This window comes from Zea mays, chromosome 6, assembly GCF_902167145.1.
Source record: "Zea mays cultivar B73 chromosome 6, Zm-B73-REFERENCE-NAM-5.0, whole genome shotgun sequence".
NCBI classification, from domain to species: Eukaryota; Viridiplantae; Streptophyta; class Magnoliopsida; order Poales; family Poaceae; genus Zea; species Zea mays.
The window spans coordinates 37,451,593-37,472,687 of record NC_050101.1 but is presented as its reverse complement, the minus strand read 5'-3'; the positions used below and the strand labels follow the sequence as shown (position 1 = coordinate 37,472,687).

General features: G+C 45.3%; 2 protein-coding genes across 5 annotated transcripts; one reads left to right on the top strand and one right to left on the bottom strand.

The window, feature by feature from the left end:
• Positions 1–7,631: 7,631 nt before the first annotated feature.
• LOC100193885 (uncharacterized) lies at positions 7,632–12,052 on the top strand. The gene is made up of 2 exons (NM_001359316.1): positions 7,632–7,810; positions 7,960–12,052. The coding sequence occupies exon 2, from the start codon at positions 7,970–7,972 to the stop codon at positions 11,909–11,911; it is 3,942 nt and encodes a 1,313-aa protein (NP_001346245.1). The 5' UTR covers positions 7,632–7,810; positions 7,960–7,969; the 3' UTR covers positions 11,912–12,052.
• An 870-nt stretch (positions 12,053–12,922) lies between these two features.
• LOC100191898 (uncharacterized) lies at positions 12,923–19,658 on the bottom strand. Of its 4 annotated transcripts, none has more exons than XM_008649087.3 (23): positions 19,332–19,658; positions 18,459–18,718; positions 18,246–18,375; positions 17,959–18,120; positions 17,392–17,871; positions 17,191–17,288; positions 16,951–17,107; positions 16,763–16,832; positions 16,606–16,682; positions 16,440–16,493; positions 16,280–16,360; positions 16,085–16,196; positions 15,772–15,858; positions 15,492–15,667; positions 15,232–15,393; positions 15,047–15,154; positions 14,801–14,959; positions 14,636–14,719; positions 14,277–14,482; positions 14,065–14,166; positions 13,840–13,949; positions 13,542–13,693; positions 12,923–13,433 (listed from the first exon to the last, which is right to left on the bottom strand). In XM_008649087.3, exons 2-23 carry the CDS (start codon positions 18,623–18,625, stop codon positions 13,191–13,193), a joined length of 3,177 nt encoding a protein of 1,058 aa, XP_008647309.1. In that variant the 5' UTR covers positions 18,626–18,718; positions 19,332–19,658; the 3' UTR covers positions 12,923–13,190. The 4 variants fall into 4 exon arrangements, with proteins under 4 accessions (XP_008647309.1, XP_035815256.1, XP_035815257.1 ...); XM_035959363.1 differs by having other exon boundaries at positions 18,505–18,718; positions 19,332–19,618; XM_035959364.1 differs by having other exon boundaries at positions 18,505–18,664; positions 19,332–19,618.
• Positions 19,659–21,095: the final 1,437 nt, after the last annotated feature.

The following is a 21,095-nucleotide window of genomic DNA, read 5'->3' as shown; positions in this document are numbered from 1 at the left end:
GAGTAATGCTCACAAAAATGTGCAACACGAGATCTAGTAGTTACCCCCTTATGGATGTCGCCGAGGATGGTGTCGACGGGGTGATCTCATTGGATTGCTTGGTGGACTCTTGGGTGTGGCGGTCTTTGTCCTTCATCCTCCTTGTCTTGATCATTTTCATCTCCCCCTTGATTATTGTCGTCTTCTTGAGGTGGCTCATTTGCTTGATCTTCTATTTCATCAACTTGAGCTTCATCCTCATTTTGAGTTGGTGGAGATGCTTGCGTGGGGGAGGATGGTTGATCTTGTGCATTTGGAGACTCTTCGGATTCCTTAGGACACACATCCCCAATAGACATGTTCCTTAGCGCGATGCATGGAGCCTCTTCAATACCTATCTCATCAAGATCAACTTGCTCTACTTGAGAGCCGTTAGTCTCATCAAACACAACGTCACAAGAAACTTCAACTTGTCCGGAGGACTTGTTAAAGACTCTATATGCCCTTATGTTTGAATCATATCCTAGTAAAAAGCCTTCTACAGTTTTAGGAGCAAATTTAGATTTTCTACCTCTTTTAACAAGAATAAAGCATTTGCTACCAAAAACTCTAAAATATGAAATGTTTGGCTTTTTACCGGTTAGGAGTTCATAGGATGTCTTCATGAGGATTCGGTGTAGGTATAACCGGTTGATGGCGTAGCAGGCGGTGTTGACCGCCTCGGCCCAAAACCGATCCGATGTCTTGTACTCATCAAGCATGGTTCTTGCCATGTCCAATAGAGTTCGATTCTTCCTTTCTACTACACCATTTTGTTGTGGGGTGTATGGAGAAGAGAACTCATGCTTGATGCCCTCCTCCTCAAGAAAGCCTTCAATTTGAGAGTTCTTGAACTCCGTCCCGTTGTCGCTTCTAATTTTCTTGATCCTTAAGTCGAACTCATTTTGAGCCCGTCTCAAGAATCCCTTTAAGGTCTCTTGGGTATGGGATTTTTCCTGCAAAAAGAACACCCAAGTGAAGCGAGAATAATCATCCACAATAACTAGACAGTACTTACTCCCGCCGATGCTTATGTAAGCAATCGGGCCGAATAGGTCCATGTGTAGGAGCTCCAGTGGCCTGTCACTTGTCATGATGTTTTTGTGTGGATGATGAGTGCCAACTTGCTTTCCTGCTTGGCATGCGCTACAAAACCTGTCTTTCTCAAAATGAACATTGGTTAGTCCTAAAATGTGTTCTCCCTTTAGAAGCTTATGTAGATTCTTCATCCCAACATGGGCTAGTCGGCGGTGCCAGAGCCAACCCATGTTAGTCTTAGCAATTAAGCATGTGTCGAGTTCAGCTCTATCAAAATCTACTAAGTATAGCTGACCCTCTAACACACCCTTAAATGCTATTGAATCATCACTTCTTCTAAAGACAGTGACACCTACATCAGTAAAGAGACAGTTGTAGCCCATTTTACATAATTGAGATACGGAAAGCAAATTGTAATCTAATGAATCTACAAGAAAAACATTGGAAATAGAATGGTCAGGAGATATAGCTATTTTACCAAGACCTTTGACCAAACCTTGATTTCCATCCCCGAATGTGATAGCTCGTTGGGGATCTTGGTTTTTCTCGTAGGAGGAGAACATCTTCTTCTCCCCTGTCATATGGTTTGTGCACCCGCTGTCGAGTATCCAACTTGAGCCCCCGGATGCATAAACCTACAAAACAATTTTAGTTCTTGACTTTAGGTACCCAAACGGTTTTGGGTCCTTTGGCATTAGAAACAAGAACTTTGGGTACCCAAACACAAGTCTTGGAGCCCTTGTGTTTGCCCCCAACAAACTTGGCAACTACCTTGCCGGATTTGTTAGTAAGCACATAAGATGCATCAAAAGTCTTAAATGAAATGTCATGATCATTTGATGCACTAGGAGTTTTCTTTCTAGGCAACTTAGCACGGGTTGGTTGCCTAGAGCCAGATGTCTCACCCTTATACATAAAAGCATAGTTAGGGCCAGAGTGAGACTTCCTAGAATGACTTCTCCTAATTTTGCTCTCAGGATAACCGGCAGGGTACAAAATGTAACCCTCGTTATCCTGAGGCATGGGAGCCTTGCCCTTAACAAAATTAGACAATCTTTTAGGAGGGGCACTAAGTTTGACATTGTCTCCCCTTTGGTAGCCAATGCCATCCTTGATGCCAGGGCGTCTCCCATTATAGAGCATACTTCTAGCAAATTTAAACTTTTCATTTTCTAAGTTATGCTCGGCAATTTTAGCATCTAATTTTGCTATATGATCATTTTGTTGTTTAATTAAGACCATGTGATCATGAATAGCATCAACATCAATATCTTTACATCTAGTGCAAATAGAAACATGTTCAACATTAGATGTAGAGGGTTTGCAAGATTTTAATTCTACAACCTTAGCATGTAATATATCATTCTCATTTCTAAGGTTGGAAATAGTAACATTGCAAACATTAATATCTTTAGCCTTAGCAATCAAATTTTCATTTTATACTCTAAGGCTAGCAAGAGAAATATTCAACTCATCAATCCTAGCAAGTAAATCAATATTATCATCTCTAGGATTGGAAGTTGAAATATTACAAACATGAGAATCAACCTTAGCAATTAATTTAGCATTTTCATTTCTAAGGTTGGTAATAGTCTCATGGCAAGTGCTTAGCTCACTAGATAGTTTTTGACATTTTTCTATTTCTAGAGCATAAGCATTTTTAACCTTAACATGTTGCTTGTTTTCCTTAATTAGGAAGTCCTCTTGGGAATCCAAAAGGTCATCCTTTTCATGAATAGCACTAATTAATTCATTTAATTTTTCTTTTTGTTCCATGTTAAGGTTGGCAAAAAGGGTACGCAAGTTATCCTCCTCATCACTAGCATTATCATCGCTAGAAGACTCATATTTAGTGGAGGATTTGGATTTAACCTTCTTCTTTTTGCCGTCCTTTGCCATGAGGCACTTGTGGCCGACGTTGGGGAAGAGGAGTCCCTTGGTGACGGCGATGTTGGCGGCGTCCTCATCGGAGGAGGAGGAGTCGGTGGACCTCTCGTCGGAGTTCCACTCGCGGCACACGTGGGCATCGCCGCCCCTCTTCTTGTGGTACCTCTTCTTTTCTCTCCTCTTGCCCTTCTTGTCGTTATCCCTGTCACTGTCACTTGATAATGGACATTTAGCAATAAAGTGACCGGGCTTACCACACTTGTAGCAAACCTTCTTGGAACGGGATTTGTAGTCCTTCCCCTTCCGTTTCTTGAGGATTTGGCGAAACCTTTTGATGATTAAAGCCATCTCCTCATTGTCGAGCTTTGAGGCGTCAATTGGTTGTCTACTCGGTGTAGACTCCTCCTTCTTCTCCTCCGTCGCCTTAAATGCCACCGGTTGTGCTTCGGACGTGGAGGGTTCATCAAGCTCGTTGATCTTCTTTGATCCTTTAATCATACATTCAAAGCTCACAAAATTCCCGATTACTTCCTCGGGAGTCATTAGTGTGTATCTAGGATTACCACGAATTAATTGAACTTGAGTGGGGTTAAGGAAAATAAGTGATCTCAAAATAACCTTAACCACCTCGTGATCATCCCATTTCTTGCTCCCGAGGTTGCGCACTTGGTTCACCAAGGTTTTGAGCCGGTTGTACATATCTTGTGGCTCCTCCCCTTGGCGAAGACGGAAGCGACCGAGCTCCCCCTCGATCGTTTCCCGCTTGGTGATCTTAGTGAGTTCATCACCCTCGTGCGCGGTCTTGAGAAGGTCCCAAATCTCCTTTGCATTCTTCAACCCTTGCACCTTGTTGTATTCCTCCTTACTTAGAGAGGCGAGGAGTATGCTTGTAGCTTGAGAGTTGAGGTGCTCGATTTGGGCCACCTCGTCCGTATCATAATCTTCATCCCCTATGGATGGTACCTGTGCTCCAAACTCAACAACATTCCATATACTTTTGTGGAGAGAGGTTAGATGAAATTTCATTAAATCACTCCACATAGCATAATCTTCGCCATCAAAGGTTGGCGGTTTGCCTAATGGAACGGAAAGTAATGGAGTATGTCTAGATGTATGAGGATAGTGTAAGGGGATCTTACTAAACTTCTTGCGCTCTTGGCGCTTAGAAGTTACGGACGGCGCATCGGAGTCGGAGGTTGATGTTGATGAAGTGTCGGTCTCGTAGTAGACCACTTTCCTCATCCTCTTGTGCTTGTCGCCTTTCCGATGTGACTTGTGGGAAGAAGATTTTTCCTTCTTCTCTTTGTGGTGAGAAGAAGAAGATCTTTTCTCCTTCCGTTTGGAGAAGTCCTTCTTCTTCTCCTTCCTCTTGGTGCGGGACTCTTCCGATGAAGTGCTCCCTTGGCTCGTAGTGGGCTTGTCGCCGTTCTCCATCTCCCTCTTGGTGTGATCTCCCGACATCACTTCGAGCGGTTAGGCTCTAATGAAGCACCGGGCTCTGATACCAATTGATAGTCGCCTAGAGGGGGGGTGAATAGGGCGAAACTGAATTTTACAAAATTAATCACAACTACAAGCCGGGTTAGCGTTAGAAATAATAACGAGTCCGAGAGAGAGGGCGCAAAACAAATCGCAAGCAAATGGAGAGTGTGACACACGAATTTGTTTTACCGAGGTTCGGTTCTTGCAAACCTACTCCCGTTGAGGAGGCCACAAAGGCCAGGTCTCTTTCAACCCTTCCCTCTCTCAAACGGTCCCTCGGACCGAGTGAGCTTATCTTCTCAAATCACTTTGGGAATCAAACTTCCCGCAAGGACCACCACACAATTGGTGTCTCTTGCCTCAATTACAAGTGAGTATGATCTCAAGAAAGAATGCGAAAGAAAAGAAGCGATCCAAGCGCAAGAGCTCAAATGAACACTACAAATCACTCTCTTTAGTCACTAAGGCTTTGTGTGGAGTTGGGAGAGGATTTGATCTCTTTTGGTGTGCTTTGCAATGAATGCTAGCTCTTGTATAGTGGTTGGAAGCTGGAAAACTTGGATGACTTGAATGTGGGGTGGTTGGGGGTATTTATAGCCCCAACCACCAAACTAGCCGTTTGGTGGAGGCTGTCTGTTCGATGGTGCACCGGACAGTCCGGTGTGCACCGGACAGTCCGGTGCGACAGCCACGTCACCAAGGCCGTTGCAATTCGACCGTTGGAGTTCTGACTTCTGGGCCCGCCTGGATGTCCGGTGGCGCACCGGACATGTACTGTAGAGTGTCCGGTGCGCCAGCATGGGCGTGCCTGACGCCTGCGCGCTCTGGCGCGCATTAATTGCTGTTGCAGGCGACCGTTGGCGCGAAGTAGCCGTTGCCCCGCTGTTACACCGGACAGTCCGGTGTACACCGAACATGTCCGATGAATTATAGCGGAGCAGCAGAAATGAATTCCCGAGGCTGGCGAGTTCCGGAGGCCGCTCTTCCTTGGAGCACCGGACATGTCCGGTGTACACCGGACAGTCCGGTGAATTATAGCGGAGTTGCCCCTGGAATTTTCCCGAAGGTGACAAATTTGAGTTTGGAGTCCTCTGGTGCACCGGACATGTCCGGTGGTGCACCGGACAGTCCGGTGCGCCAGACCAGAGGTGCCTTCGGTTGCCCCTTTGCTCTTTTGTCGAACCCAATACTTGGTCTTTTTATTGGCTAAGTGTGAACCTTTGGCACCTGTATAACTTATACACTAGAGCAAACTAGTTAGTCCAACTATTTGTGTTGGGCAATTCAACCACTAAAATTATTTAGAAACTAGGTGTAAGCCTAATTCCCTTTCACCAGCTCTGTGCCTTTAGTGCTTTGACCGCCACCACTCAAGGTAGAAGCAGACAAGCTCAAGTGAGCAACCTCGCTGTACCACCGCACCCCGCCCCGCCCATGATTCGACGTTGTGTGAGTGCGCCACCACGTCGGACAGCCTCACCGAGGATCTACATGTGCCGCCCCGCACCCCAGCCCGTCCAAGCTTCCTCCAACTCTGGCGTCTCACACTCGATCTCCGGCTACCCATGACCTCGACTGCGCCCTCCCATGATCCTTCCAGCTTCCCTCGGTGTCCCTTTTTCTCCAAGTTTCCTCTGGTTAGTCAAATATTGTCTTTCTCAGTGTTGCATAGTTGATTAGATGAAAACTAAATTATTTTAACATTTATTATAACGATAATTAAATATTATTTAGTCTAAAAAACATATCCACCAGATACCCGATACCCGACAGATACCTGGTGGGTATGAATACGGGTACAGTTTCTTGCCCGATTGGCTTGGTGGGTATGGATATTTGTAGATGACTCAGGTACTACATCGGGTCGGGTATTACTATACCCGAACATAATCCGACCCGCTGCCATCCTTATCTGTGATGTGTTCATTCTGTCTCTATGTCTTGATTATTTTTTACTTGCACTTCAATACTTATCTGTGGTATAGGCTGTCTTTGAAGTACATGATATTTTGAGACAGTGATTTCATTTTCGCTGCAACCTACTCGACGTGATATTCTTTCCACTGCAATTAGACTTCGAGTATAGTAAAATTTCTAGTTTTTAAGTCATATTTTTTATTCGCTTATTCACCCCTCTATTGACATCTAGATCCTGTTCCTGGGTAAATGGAACTTTCATGTTTAGAGTTGTGTGTTTAAGGGCATGTTTGGTATGGCTCTGCTCCGCTTCGAAGCAGCTCTACTCCAAAACTCTGGATGGAGCAGCTCTGCTCCAGAATTTATATTGCTATCTCATAATCAGTGGCAGTGGTGGGTAAATAACTCCAAACTTTATGTTAGGTTGCTTTTTTAAGTCTTCAGAGCAGTAAAAGAGGTACTCCAAAAATTTGTACTACAACTCCGAAAAACTCCGTGGAGTTTACAACTCTGAAGTTGGTGTTTGGCAGGCTCTGACTAGTTCCTTCTTAGAGTTTTACTCTAGAGTCCTACCAAACACGTCCTAAATATTTTTTTATACAGTATAGTGTTTTCAAAATCATATGTATATATTATATAAGAAAACAAATGAAAATAAGAAGTAACAAGAAGAACTTAAAAGTAGAGGTACTATTTTGTGGGCTATTGCTGGAGATGTCTTGAGAACGTTCGGATTCTCTATTATAAAATTTAGATCTAAAGGTTTAAACAAATAGTAAAAAATATCTCTAAACTTTAGTCTATTTTATATTAAAACTTTACAACTTTAAAAATAAACTAATTATTCTAAGGGTCTATTTGTTTCTCTCCTAGACTATATAAGTTAGATTATAGGAGGGTAAAATAGAACCGTAAGTTAGGTTTTGCATAAGCTCAAAGCTTTGCATAACTTTTAGAGGCCTAACTAATGCAAAGGAACGAGAAAAAGCTCGCGAGCGAAGTTAAGTTCCCGCGCAAACCCGGAAAACCCGCCAGGGGAGGGAGAGGGGCCCACGTGGCAGCGTTCTGCGCTACCAGGCCCGGCGCCCTCGAACCCGTCCGCGGGGCTTTCCCCTTCCTCATCTTCTGCGTCTCCCTCCTCTCATCTCCTCTCCTTCTCCGCACTTGAGACGAGAGTACGAGACCGACTGCGACTAAAAACACTTTTGCGGGCAGCCCCCTGCCCCCACGCCCTATTCCCCCGCGCCGCCAACCCACCCCACCCCACCCCAGCCCCCGCGGCGGCCCTCCCCCGATCCGACGGCTCGATCCCCAGCCACTCTTTATCCTCCGCACCCGCTCGCCCCGTCGCCCTGCTTCCTCACAACTTGCCCCCCCTTTTTCCGTTCCGTTCCCTCGCTCGTCGCCGCGCGCGCTAGGTTAGGGTTTCGCCGCATCCCGGCCGCTCCGCCCGCTTCGGATCGTTCCGGTGAGTGAGCTTCGTTCTTTGTGTACTGCGCCCCTGCTTGATTTTGTCCTTCCTTCGTTCCTGTTGCTAGGAGGCAGTAGATTGGGAGCTTAGGGTTTTAACTGATTTGGCTTTGTTGCGGCGTTTTCTTTTTGGGTGCGGCGGCGTAGGTGGGAGGCCATGGCGATCGTGAGGACCGGAGCCGGCAACCGGGTCCCCAGGCTTGACGGCGGCAGTGAAGGCTCGCCGGAGGCCACGGAGGACGACGACAACGAGGAGGAGTCGCGGGCCACGCCGTCGCAAGAGTCCGAGGCCAACGGCTTCTCCGTCGACGACGACGATGGCCAGAACGGCAGCGGCGGAGGAGGCAAGGATCCAGAGGAGGTGGTGGAGGAAGAGGAGGAGGAAGAGGGGGACTCAGGGATGGGTTCCGATGGGCTGGACGTCGCTGAGCTCGGCGAGCCCAGCACCGAGATATGCCAGGTCGGGGACCAGAGTGTTGCCGTGCCGCTGGAGCTCTACGACCTCGACGGCCTCGGCGACGTGCTCTCGCTCGTCGCCTGGAACACCCTGCTCAGCGAGGATGAGCGGCTGCGCCTCGCCGCCTTTCTGCCCGACATGGACCAGGAGACCTTTGCGCGCACGCTCGTCGAACTCTTCGCGGGGCGAAACTTCCACTTTGGGAGCCCCCTGGCCGCCTTCTTCAAGCGCCTCAAGGGCGGGCTCTGTGACCCGAGGGTCAACCTGTACCGCCGTGGTACCCGTTTCGCGGAGCGGCGCAAGCATTGCTACTGGATCCAGAGCTACCACAACTCCATGGTGCGGGGCCTCCGGGAGATCAAGGATTGCTTGAAGGGCCACGAGAGATACAGCCTTGCTGAGAAGATCAGGATGTTGCACACGTTAAAGGCACAGCAGCAGCAGAGGAAGGCTCTAGAGTTGGCGAGGCGGGCTGGGTCGGAGACTGATTCCGAGAGCAGAGGGTCTGGAGAACAGGTCTTAGATCGGCTCAAGCATGATAAGAGTGGACAGAAGAAGTCGGGGAAGTTAGTGAAGGAGAAGTCGAAGGGGCTGCTGCGAGCGGGTATGCCGAAAGGAGTGGATGAGGATTACATGGGAGGGTCTGGCCGCGATGCTGTGATGTCACTCTCTGAGCTTTCTAGGTATGATCCACGCACGCATAGAGGGAAGCTTCCCAGGAGCATAGAGGGCCATTACTCGGAGGACCTTGGATATGGAAGGGATTCATCAAGATCTTGGTTTCAGAGGGCTCTGCCCAAGCCAGTGAAGAAGGAATTAACTACGACCTATGATGGTAATCTGTATGGAAATAACTACAGTGATAACCATACTGCCTCTCCTTACCACTACGGCAGGAATCCCATTGCTAATCAGGGAGTTACCTTAGCAGCAGCATATGATCCTCCTTATTTTGATACCAGAAGGAATTCAAGGTACTCGGGTAGAGACTGGGCACAGGGTGGAAAAGGTGTGCACACTAACGCTTTAATGGGTGATGAGATGAACTGGCCAGCTGGTATCCACACTGGTACATTACATGACAGGCAGAAGGGGCAGTCTGCAGGTGATTACAGGAGCAGGAAAGATCAAGCTGGTTATGGCCTGAAGGTTAAGTCCTATAAAAGTATTGACCAGCAGGTTAATGATGCCCATGTTGGTTCTGACCCTAGAAGCAAGATATCACAAGCGAAGATGGCAGGTAAATCCAGTACACAACTAGATAGGACTGGCCAGAAGCACTCCAGGAGCAATGCTGTCTATGCTCAAAGTGATGAGACAGAATCTGATTCCTCGGAAAAGTTTGAAGATGGCGGGGAAGTGCATTATCTTGAACGGAAGCCAGAGCGTCACCATTCTGGGTATTATAGACCAGCACATGGTGCCAAAAAGCCAAACAAGCTTGCTAAAGTGGCCAAAATGAACTATCCTACTACTGATGCAGATTTAGAACCCTCCCAGAGCAAAGGATTCGAAGGGAAGGGTTCAGAGACTGGCTATTTACGTGATGTGGATGTGATGGTGACAGAACAGATTAGTGATGTCATGAAACCTCCAGCAGCAAGTGGTGAAAGGAAGCGGAAAGGGGCGGGAAATCTGGACATGCATGTTTATCATAACTCTGATCTGCATGAAATTAATGAAGATGCAAATGACTCATCCAGGTTGGCGGAGAATGAAAGGTTTGCTAGTAGATCAGGCCATGCAGGCCAAGATTCTAATGGTGATTATGTTGGTACTGAAAGAGTCAGCTCTAGCTCCAAAAAAGCAAAAGGAAGAGTCGAAGTTCCTAGCCTGGATGAGCATGGTGAGCATTTGTCATCTGGCTCAAAGCTTGTTGAGAACATTGGTGGATCCAAGAAGAAAAACAAAAAAAAGCCAGAGAGCAGCACCACAGATGCAGCTATTATAGCAGAACCAGCTGCTGCTGTACCTGAAATTAATGTGGTAGCTGCAGAGCCTGAGAAGGTTGAGAAGCCCAAGAAGAAGTATGTACCGATAACACCAACAATCCATACTGGTTTTTCGTTCTCTGTTGTACATCTTTTAACTGCTGTAAAGAAGGCTATGGTCACTCCTGCTGAGGATACTCCAGCCACAGCGAAGCAACCAGATGGAGAGGAGGGCAAAATTTGTTTCAACAATGAAGAACACATCAAAACACCTCATCAAGAACAAAGTACAACAGATCAAACTGAACAGGTCCTTGAGGGTGCAAATGCCAGTGCTGCAGAACAAACTGTACCAATCAATGCACCGGCGCTTACTGTTCAAGAGATTGTCAATCGAATTAGAGAAAATCCTGGAGACCCTAGGATACTTGAAACACAGGAGCCCCTCCAAGATTTAGTTCGAGGAGTATTGAAAGTACTTTCATCTAGAACAGCTCCTCTAGGTGCAAAGGGCTGGAAAGCATTAGTTGCCTATGAGAAGTCAAACAAAAGTTGGTTCTGGGTTGGTCCAGTACCTTCTGTTTCATCATATGATGACCCTGATGAAGAAACTTCTGCTGAAGCATGGAGTATACCGCACAAGATGCTTGTTAAGTTGGTTGATGCATTTTCTAATTGGCTGAAAAGTGGTCAGGAAACCCTTAAGCAGATAGGTTCCCTTCCACCACCTCCACCACCAAATCCTGCAAACTTGGATTTGAAGGAAAGGTTCAAGGAGCTTAAAGCGCAAAAAAGTCTGAACACTATAAGCCCAAGCTCAGATGAAGCAAGGGCATATTTCCAGCGTGAGGAATTTTTGAGGTACTCAATACCTGATAGAGCATTTTGCTATACTGCTGTTGATGGGGAGAAGTCTATAGTTGCTCCCTTGAGAAGAGGAGGTGGAAAGCCAACGGCGAAAGCGAGGGGTCACCCCATGCTCTTACCTGATCGGCCGCCACATGTCACTATCCTCTGTCTTGTAAGGGATGCTGCGTCCAGGTTGCCTGCAAGAACTGGAACTAGAGCAGATGTCTGCTCACTACTCAGAGATTCACAATACCTAAACCATGAAGAAGCCAATAAAGAGGCTGCAATCAATCAAGTCGTCAGCGGAGCTCTCGATCGTTTGCATTATGAACGCGACCCTTGCGTGCTATATGACAATGACAAAAAACTGTGGACCTATCTGCACAGGGGCAGGGAGGAGGAAGATTTTGAGGATGATGGCACATCATCTACAAAGAAATGGAAGAGACCAAGGAGGGATCTCTCTGATCCTGCAGAGCCAGGTGCAGCAAATGATGATGTTGACGACGAGGGCACTGGCACCCCTCCAGGAAGCAATGCAAAAAAACAAAAGGCAGACCATGGAGATTCTACATTGTCAGGAGAAGCCAACGATGAGGGAAATCATCCAACTCAGAATCCGTCTTCTGGTGGCCTGGAAGGTGATCCTGATCTTAATGCAAGAAATTACGAAGAATCAGGTGGAGTTGTTTACATGGATGCAAGAACAGATGTTGGTGTTGGGTCGAATTCAATAGATGCAAAACCAGGCAGCAGGGCTGATGATAATACAGCAAGCTGGCAGTCACTCCCAGAACAGAATAAAACCAGTACGGCGCTCCCTGAGGACACCAGCATGGATGGTACCCCAGGGCCAGCATAGGTGATTTGTGCAGAAACCAGTTGGCTGGTGTTAGGAGAATTTGTTTCATTTTTAATGTTGCTTCTCTTCCCCTCTAAGCTGCAGATGTAAACTTGGAATCCTAAGATTGGTTTTCAGTACAGCTCAGTCCGTTTTATAGTGAAATTGCCGTGCTATACTTTCCGCGGGATTATATTATCATCTTATAGTTCTTCTGTGATTATATTATCATCTTATAGTGTGCCCAGTGGTTATATTGTTTGTAAATAGACAGCCCACTTGATTTTTTAGGATATCTAGATGCCCTAGTTCATCATATAGTGTTGCTTGGAACAGTTTCAGGGGCAGCTGGCCATTGATCTAGTCTTCATGTCCCAGTCATAGACCCTGCAAATGGATGTTCATGTATTTCAAATGATAATTGCAAATTGCTAATGATACTAGATATCAAACGAGGAAAAGGACTCGAAACAGCAGGCAGTGTCCACTGTCCAGCCAAGCCGCCACAGCCGTCCGATGAGATCACTGTAGTTTATACACTAGTATTGGATAGGAGTCCAGATGTGAAAAAGGTCAATAACAGCTAGCAGGTGCTGGTGTAATAAATAGATCCTGATACAGTTTACAGTTTATGTATAAAAGATCAATGCAGCATTTATGCGTTTCACCACCCACACAATTTTTTTCCAGTATCACGGCAACCATACTATTGTATTGACCAGCGCGCCATCTGGATCTGGTAGCAGCACGAATCCTGAAACTTAGATTGAATGCACTAAAGCGCTAATAGTTAGGTTAAAGTTAGCTGCTAAAATTAACCGAATAGTTCAACTATTACTTACTTTTAGCGATTAGCTAGTTAATTTTATTCCAATTTTTAGCCAACTAACTATTAGCTTTAGTACAAACAATCCCAAAAGACTATTTTGGTGACAACAAAATTAGAGAAGATTTTTTAAAAATTTTAAAATCCCCTCTAATTCTCATGTCACCAAATGAGCTCTAAGAGTTGGATAAATAACTGATGGGTCCTAGAGAGAGACAAACACTAGTGCTTTAGAATAGACATGCTGAGCACACCTGATGTACACCGGCATATGTGTGACGGCAAGTATATATGACTCACTAATCACTATACAAGGAGACCACCTAAGAACGAACAAACAATCAACCAAGCAGCAGCAGTAGTTAACCAACACCACTATCAACACCAATACGAAAAAGGTACTCTAGTAGACACATGCCTTCCTCTTCTTCCTCCTTTTTTTTTCCTTTTTCTTTCTACATGGTTTCGGTAAATCTAGTTTCTTCCTACGAGAGGGGTTCTTGAACCCACGGCCGGCGGCGGCGATGATGCCGGATCCTGAGCCGCCTCTGGCAAATGCCCTGTGACGTCTCCATTCGCCAGCTTCCAGCTCCCCCTCGCCTCCCGGAACGACTTGAGAAGCTCGGCGTAGCCCGGGGTCCGCAGCTCCTCTATCGACTCCACGCCCGGCAGGTCGATCCGCCTTCTCCTGGGCGTCGAACACGACGGCTCGTCCACCTGCTCGGTTCCAAGGCGCAGTGGCGCGCGAATTTCATCAGTCAGAGACAACGGAGCACACGCATCTCATGAACCACCACCCCTGTTGGCTTTTCAGTGACCGCTCACCAGATACTCTTCCTCCAGGCACTTCCCGGCGCTTTCGCTGATCTCCACGACCTTGTGGTGATGCTCCCCCTTCAGCTCCCTCATCTCCCCGTGGCACGGCGTGAGGACCGCCCCGATGTTCGCGCACGCGTCGCGGTCAAGCTTCAGCGAGCCTGGAATGGCAGGAATGGGGTTGTAAAGGGGAAAAAGAAAAAGAAGAGGAAGCTGTCCATGGCTCCATGCTATGCTATGCTATGCTATGCACTGCACTGCACGGCACTTAGGTGAGGCCAAGTTTCAGTTCAGAGCGTGGTCTCACTGTCAATTGAAGAAAGGAGAGCCTCGTTTGCAACGTCGATATCTTCAAGAGTTGCCGATGCCGCAGACGACAGTTTGGAACGCAGCAATTCGTTGGCCTCTGTCCCGGTCCTGTTTGTCATACACACAGGCGCATCATCAGCACACACTCGTAGCCGACCATTCATTTCAACAGAGAAATTTTTTACTGCCCAAGATCCCATGTCGATTCCTATCCTGATATTACCTGACTATAGAATCCACTGACTCCACGTTTCCTTTGCCGAGGCTGAACAGAGAATCCTCCGCGTTCTTCCATTGCTGTGCACCCACGGTGGCCTTCGCCTTGCTGCAACAAATTTCCGGGTGAATGTAAAAAAAAAAAAGTTAAGAACATCCGCGTCTTCGAACCAGAAGGAATAACCACCATCACATGGCATGACGCTGAAGTGAACTGACCATTCTACAAGCACTTCGGCCAGGCAAGACCTTCCGCTGTCGACTGCTTTGGTATCCTCAGCGTAATTCTTCTCGGTCTCTTCCATGTAAAAGCCCCACTTCTCGCGCACGGACGAGGTCAAGTCCTGGGCCGTCGAGATTTCTTTCTGCAGGTGGCTCGTTCTGTTCACGGCGCTCTCCCGGAGGCTGCCCACTGCTGTTTGGACCTGCAATGCGTGCTCATGATGAAACGTTGGCATAGCAGAGAGGTGTGAGAGCATCACTTCTTTTTTATAGCACGTCGTTTACTTGGTGTGTTTTAGTCAGATGGGTACGAAACAAGTTTAAGCTGTTGAAACAACTGAAAAAAAAACGCTCACCAGCTTCTTCTTCCGTGCGTTGGAACTTGCCAGCATCTCCGCCACCTTCTCTAGAAGCTGTTTTTCTTCATTAGCTGCGCACTCCTGTTAAAGGTAATAAAATTATGCTATGCTGCGAGATCATTAACACACAGCGCACGGCATGAGGTTCGTGCAATAAAGCACCTCGAATTTCTTTTCAAGGTCAAGAAGTTGTTGGTCTTGCACGCTGTGTGTGTCTTCCAGAATACTGGTGAGCCTAGATGCATGGACATCTAGCGAGTGGAAGAACCCAGCAGTGATCTTTGAGATGGAACGTGACGCTTCCACAGCTCTCAGGTGTCCCTGCACCCCCAGCAACAACAAAAGTTACAGCACCGAAGCAGCGTAGGAGAATAGCAAAATGACTCCATGCTTCGACAAGATGCAGACCTCCCTCTGCTTCACTGCGAAATGGGCTAGCCTCTCTTCTTGTTTCGATAGGCTGCGCTGAAGCTCATCTAACAAGTTATCTGCTTCCGAAGCGATTCCTCCGAAACACTTAGAACAGAAGTAAACAGTCAGAAATGCTGCAAAAACCCACTGCGTTCACATCAGGCCAACGGAAACGAACTTACGTTCTCAAGGGCTGATGTGTGTGACTGTATCTGTGAATTTAATCTCTCAAATGTTGTCCGCGAGTTCATGTCGATTTCACCTGCTAATTCATCCAGAGCAGTGATACCGGAACCATGCAAGACTTTGAGCTTTTGCACACCCTCTCTTAGCCCTTGTGCAGCCTAAACACGGATAACTGATGCGTATCAATAAATACTCTTGCATATCATTCCAGACAAAACTTAAGTAAGGCACTGAGAAACGTAAGAGACTGAATTACCTCATCTTTTGAAGAAACAAAGGATTGCATATCATGTTCCATTTCATTAAGGTGGTCCTCCTGTTGCATGACAGAACTGGATACAGTTTTATGCAATGCATCCAGCTGATGGGTCAGTTGAGACCTAAATCTCTGCACCATCGACCTGTTCCCATCTTCTATCCTGTCTTTGCGCTCTGCAAGTAGTGCCCACTGAAGTGAGACCGAGTCCATAACAGTCACAGAAAAGGGGTGATCCAGTTAAGATCCCTGGTATTAAGAAATAGTGAAGATTCCTAACCTATTTTGGAGAATAGCCCAGAAACATCTGCTGCTGCATTTTCTAGCTCCGCACGAAGGTTATATGCACAGTCCACTAATGATTTTTCTGTGGAGAAAACAAAAAGAACATGTAATTGAATGAATGGCAAAACCAATAAACAGGCATAGGACTGATTAATTGAAACTAAGCATTGAGAACCAAGAAGCCCCTGAAAGGTTATAAATTTAATAATAGGCTGAATAGTTAATTTTTTTTAAAAAAAAAGAACACCAAAAACTGTGCAGAATATGACAATCCTCAAGTCTTGCATAAATTAGTGAACACAACAAACCTGATTTCAGAAGATTAAATATGACATATTCCTTTTCTTTAATAGTAGACTTTGCTTCTTTGTATTGTTCTTCTAGATCATGCAGAGCTCTCTTGGTGTCCTCCAGATCTTTCTACAATCAAGAGAAAAGACTGAAGCGATAAGTAACATATTTGCTAAGACTGTAAAACCACATGACTCAGGCTGGAAGGATACCCGAGTCTTTCCAAGTTCTTCACCCAACTCTGCACTCAGACGTTGTTCAGCATCATAAAGCTCTTTTAATTCAACCAATTGCTGATAACAGATTTGGCAAAAAAACATCTTATCCATTAATAACAGCATCATTTATTTTCAAATGCTTAAGACAACTAACCTTATCCCTAGCCTCCATATCAGCTCCTAGTCGTTCAATTTTCTCTGTCATGGCCTAAGTAACAAAGATAATTTGAAAAAGGTGAGATAATGATACACAAAATAAAGCTAGGTTCAGTCTATCTGAACAAAATCAAATATGGATTTATTGGAAAATCAAGATAAACCTTTTTCTCAGCTTCTTCTTGGAGGTAGCGCTCTCTTGGAATATAGATACCGTTCTTCTCTCTTGCAGCAAACACCTCTGGAGATATACAGGAGACCAGATGAATACAAGATGTGTGATTCTTATGATTCCGAGTTACAAAAAAAAGCAAGAACAACCTTGTTTGAGGCGGTCAATTTCATAGTACAAGTCCTTGATCACAGCAGACTTCATCATCCTTTGATTTACCTGAATTTTACATAAGTAAGTTAGCCTACAGCAACCAATTGTAAAGTTTGTACTGTCTGAAATAATAAACATCAGTATGACTGACTAATCCAAACAAATAAAACATAATAAATATAACCTCTGGTTTGTTCTTGATATTTTTTGCACGGTGTGCATAATCAAGTGTGCTCAATGTCTCTTCCAAACAATATACTGAAGGTGATATTGTAGCAATAATGCAAGTCTTTGTTTTCCCTCCCAATGAATCCCTCAGCAACCTTGTCAGTTTACTATCTCTGAAACAAATAGATACACATAAACCATCATTGAGCAACGTGTTACTAAAATCAAAGCTGTCAAGGGCCATTCTTAGGGTTACCTGTATGGTACATGTCCAGAGTGCTCTACTAGAGCATTAATAACACGACCAAGCGTGAGCAAACTCTTGTTGATCTCTCCAGCCTCTCTCGCTCTGCCCTGCAATGTAGATTCGATGTTACAAGTGCTTTATTAAATTTGAAAGATCAGAGAGAAGCATTTGATTTTTTTATCTATAATTGGACATTTAGAAGTAACTCACATCTCTAGCACCTGAGCGTGATATATTTTCTGAACCAGCTAGATCGACAAGATTGAGCTTTCCAATCTTGATCATCTCCTCACCCTCATGAGTGAGTTCCTTAATGTGAATTGTGATTGAGAATATAGAGTGTGACCTACTACTTTGCTTGTTCAGCAATGTTTCTGCAGTACGCCTCTTTGCAGAACCCTTGTCAAGAATCTTGTAGATTTCGCCAGCTGAGTACACAACTTCTTCTTCAAGACCTCTCACAAAAACAAATCCCTTTCCATCTTCCATAAGGGCAATAGGTTTTTTCGTCTTGTCTTCAAGAACAGGGAATTTTGGTTCTTCAGGTGCCAACAGATCAGTGATTTCTTCATTGTAAAGCTCAAGAAAGGTGACTTTCATGCTATACTCTGCGCACTGAGACTCGAGAATGTCAAAGATTTGCCTTACAGCCCTTGGGATAACACCAGCATCAGTTGGGAGTTCACCATTCTAGTGGACATTGGAAGAACCCGTTATAACATTTAAAATGCAGATCCAAGCTACACCTTCAGATTATATGCATAACAAAATATTTACCTTGGTCTTTCTAGTCCCACCTCCCTCCATTGTGTAAGTCTTCCCGGTACCAGTTTGCCCATAAGCGAAAATAGTGCAATTGTAACCTTCAAGGACCTCATTTACTATCGGCGAGATGGATTGTTCAAACAAATCTTTCTGCTTGGACGATGGGCCAAAAACCTACTCAAAATGAAATAGTTAACTAAATCTAGGTCAAAACACACAGAGATTAAGTAAACAAGACTAGGTAAATTCTAAGTATGAACGAAACAGTCAAGAAATTGCTCGACAAAGTGATATAATACCTTGTCGAAGGCAAATGTGCGATCAATCTGCTTATTGGCAATAATTTGAGTGGCGGCAACTTCCCGGCGACGGTCATTGCACGAAATAACCACAGGAGTATTCGACTTTGTTTCTTCATCACTCAACGGCCTGAATGTATCAAATCACACATTGTGATAACAAAAACAAAATTAGACAGAACTTTTAAGCTTTAACTACTGAGCCCTCTCCACCTGCATCTTAGAATGACTTGCACATTGACTCCTTTCTCCTTGTCACCTTTTGCGATGAGGTTGCTATTGGTATTTGTGCTGACATTGGCCTCCCCAGATCTCAATTCTCTTCCAGACTTCTCGGTCGATCTTGGCGATGGCGATGGAGGACAATTCTTCCTGTCCATCTCCAATTCTTTGAACAACAGCCCCGCCAATTTCAAATTCTGCGTTGAAGCTTAATGCTTAAAATACAGTTGCCAAATCCTCAAAGAGTTGAACTGAAAATAAAGCCAGACAATGTATAAGAATAAATAAAAAGACGTCAATTGGATGGGCCAGTTGTCAAATTTTGGCCTAGATCATGGGAGCAGCATGAAGAGACAGACAAATGCCGGACACTAGGAGCAAATGCAGAACAGACAACAGCATCGAGACAAACGCTATGCAGATGCAAATCTTGGAGAAACCCCAATGAGATATCCAGTGGTGGAGACTGAAGCAAATTGGGATACAATTGCAGCTGTTTAGCAGATCAAAATGAGATCTTTCGCGCTCTACGGAAGGGAAAAAATTGTCCAGAAGATTGGAATAATCAGAAACAAGGAGGCAACACGATATAAATAAACAGACAATCTGCGAGCACTTCAGAAATCCAGTCCAACAAGAGCGGATACTCGAAGAAAAAAAAAGTGGTATCTGCGGGTGCTTAATCAGCTGCCGAAATCAAGCCGAAAAACCTCAGACAGATCATGAAGACATCAAACTATCAAAGTGAGATCTTTCTCGCAGGAAGCCACATCAAACCCACTCTACCAGATGAAGATAAGGGGGGAAAGCAGTGGCTCTAAAAACACAACCACAGAGACGAATCAAGAAGCAGGGAGGGAGTACCACTGTCCCACACGCAGGCTGACCACCGAACTCTAGCACGAAGCAATGCGATCCAAAGCACCTCTTGGATTGGAGTAGGAGGGGTGTAGGACTAGGAGCAGGAGTAGTAGGTGGGGGGCAGCGGCAATGGCGATGGCGAGATCCAGGGAACAGGCCCCCCTGAGCTGCAGGCTGCAGCGCGGTGACTTCTAGAACAGCTCGTGGTCTCTATCAATGGCCTCCCTCCCTCGTCCCTCTCTCTCTCCAGCTTTTGCCTTTTATCTTTGCCTTTTGTTTGGAGGCAGCTCAATTCGTAACACCGACGCGCTCGAGCTTTCAACCATGTTTGTTTACTAAGCCGGCATGAGGGAGAGAGAGAGGGGGAAAAACAATTGGACACTGGACAGTAAATCCAGTTTTATTCTGTTGCCGTTACAGTAAGATTGAAGCGTCTCAATTTAATTTTGAAGTTACTTTCTACTCTGCTGTTAAAGATTTAATTAAAGCGCGGTGTTGAAGGATTCTGGTTTCTTCTTCTTGCAGGTGGCGTTCTCTTTCCTTTTTATCCACTTATAAACAAATAAGCTCATTGCTTCTGGGTAACAATTTTGTGGTTGAACTCTCTAAATCATGACGGAAATTGGCGTTACTGTATGAAAAAATATACATTCTCACGGCCGGGATTCATCACTTTTTTTTATCGGTCCATGGAGCAACTGTCTATTATACTAGCGGTCCTTTTGGTAGGTGCTGATTGGATTTGATTATTGCGTTGAGTGCTAAGGAGATCTATCCAAATGTACATGTCTTTTGTCCTGATTTGTTTATTGAATCACAGCGTAGTAGATTAGTGTACCGACTCTTCCCGGTGAGCTGTTAAGAATCAGTCTCAGGTTCGCTTTTGACCGGGTTTTGATGCGTTTTGACCAGGGTGCTCAAGGAAATACCATCAAGCAGCTTTGCTTAGGCGGTGATTCATGCTCGTTAACGCTTGTTTCATTAAAACAAAAATAAGTTACAAAATACACCACTACAAGAGATTAGTAGCACGTACTAAAAAAAACCCACCTACGAAAGGGTTAGGCCACATCCAACGCTGCCATGCACAAGTCCCCCACTTAGTGTTTATTTGGTTAGGGTAGATCAAAGGAGATTTAGGCCATGTTCGTTTACGCCATCTCAAATCAAACCACATGGGACATTCCGGTCGGGTACAATCTCTATTCATAGAGAAACACATGCTCGTGATTTTATTCTGACTTTTCCTTACCACACGGTTCAGAAAATAACCGACGAGTCCAACATGGAAGAAACTCATGTCTCACAAACTAGCGACACGCGAGATGACACAGATATACGGTGATGCAGTGGCAACGAGTTAAACCCACAAGGGGACTGAGTGGCAGCGAGAGTGCGTGGATATCCCATGTGGTTTGAGATGGCCTAAATGAACAAGTTCTTAGAGCTTGTTTGGTTAGGGGTGGATTGAGGGGATTGGAGGGGATTACTTTTTTTTCTATTTAAAATTGTATAGAAGGGGATTTAATCTCCTCTAATCCCCTTGCAACCGAAAGGGTGTAGGGAGAGCTTTGGGGTAGAATTGTTCGGCCGTAGGGAGAGCTTTAGGGTGGAATTGTCCTTCAACTGTCACACCCGGATTTAAGGACAAATACAGATGCATCTCACATGTGTGTCAGGATCAAGTCTCGCACAATAATGACTCATGGTACAGAACTCAATGCCACAACTTTATTAAATAAGGGAGTTTCTATACAAAAATAACTA

Bases quoted from the DNA above. Each gene is read 5' to 3' on its own strand.
- LOC100193885 (NM_001359316.1), top strand. From the start codon at position 7,970: ATGGCGATCGTGAGGACCGGAGCCGGCAACCGGGTCCCCAGGCTTGAC.
- LOC100191898 (XM_008649087.3), bottom strand. From the start codon at position 18,625: ATGGACAGGAAGAATTGTCCTCCATCGCCATCGCCAAGATCGACCGAG. The intron at 14,167-14,276 runs GTCAGTTCACTT...AATTTGTTGCAG, and splicing joins GCCGAAGTGCTTGTAGAATG to CAAGGCGAAGGCCACCGTGG. The intron at 13,694-13,839 runs GTGAGACCACGC...CTGCCATTCCAG, and splicing joins TCTCCTTTCTTCAATTGACA to GCTCGCTGAAGCTTGACCGC.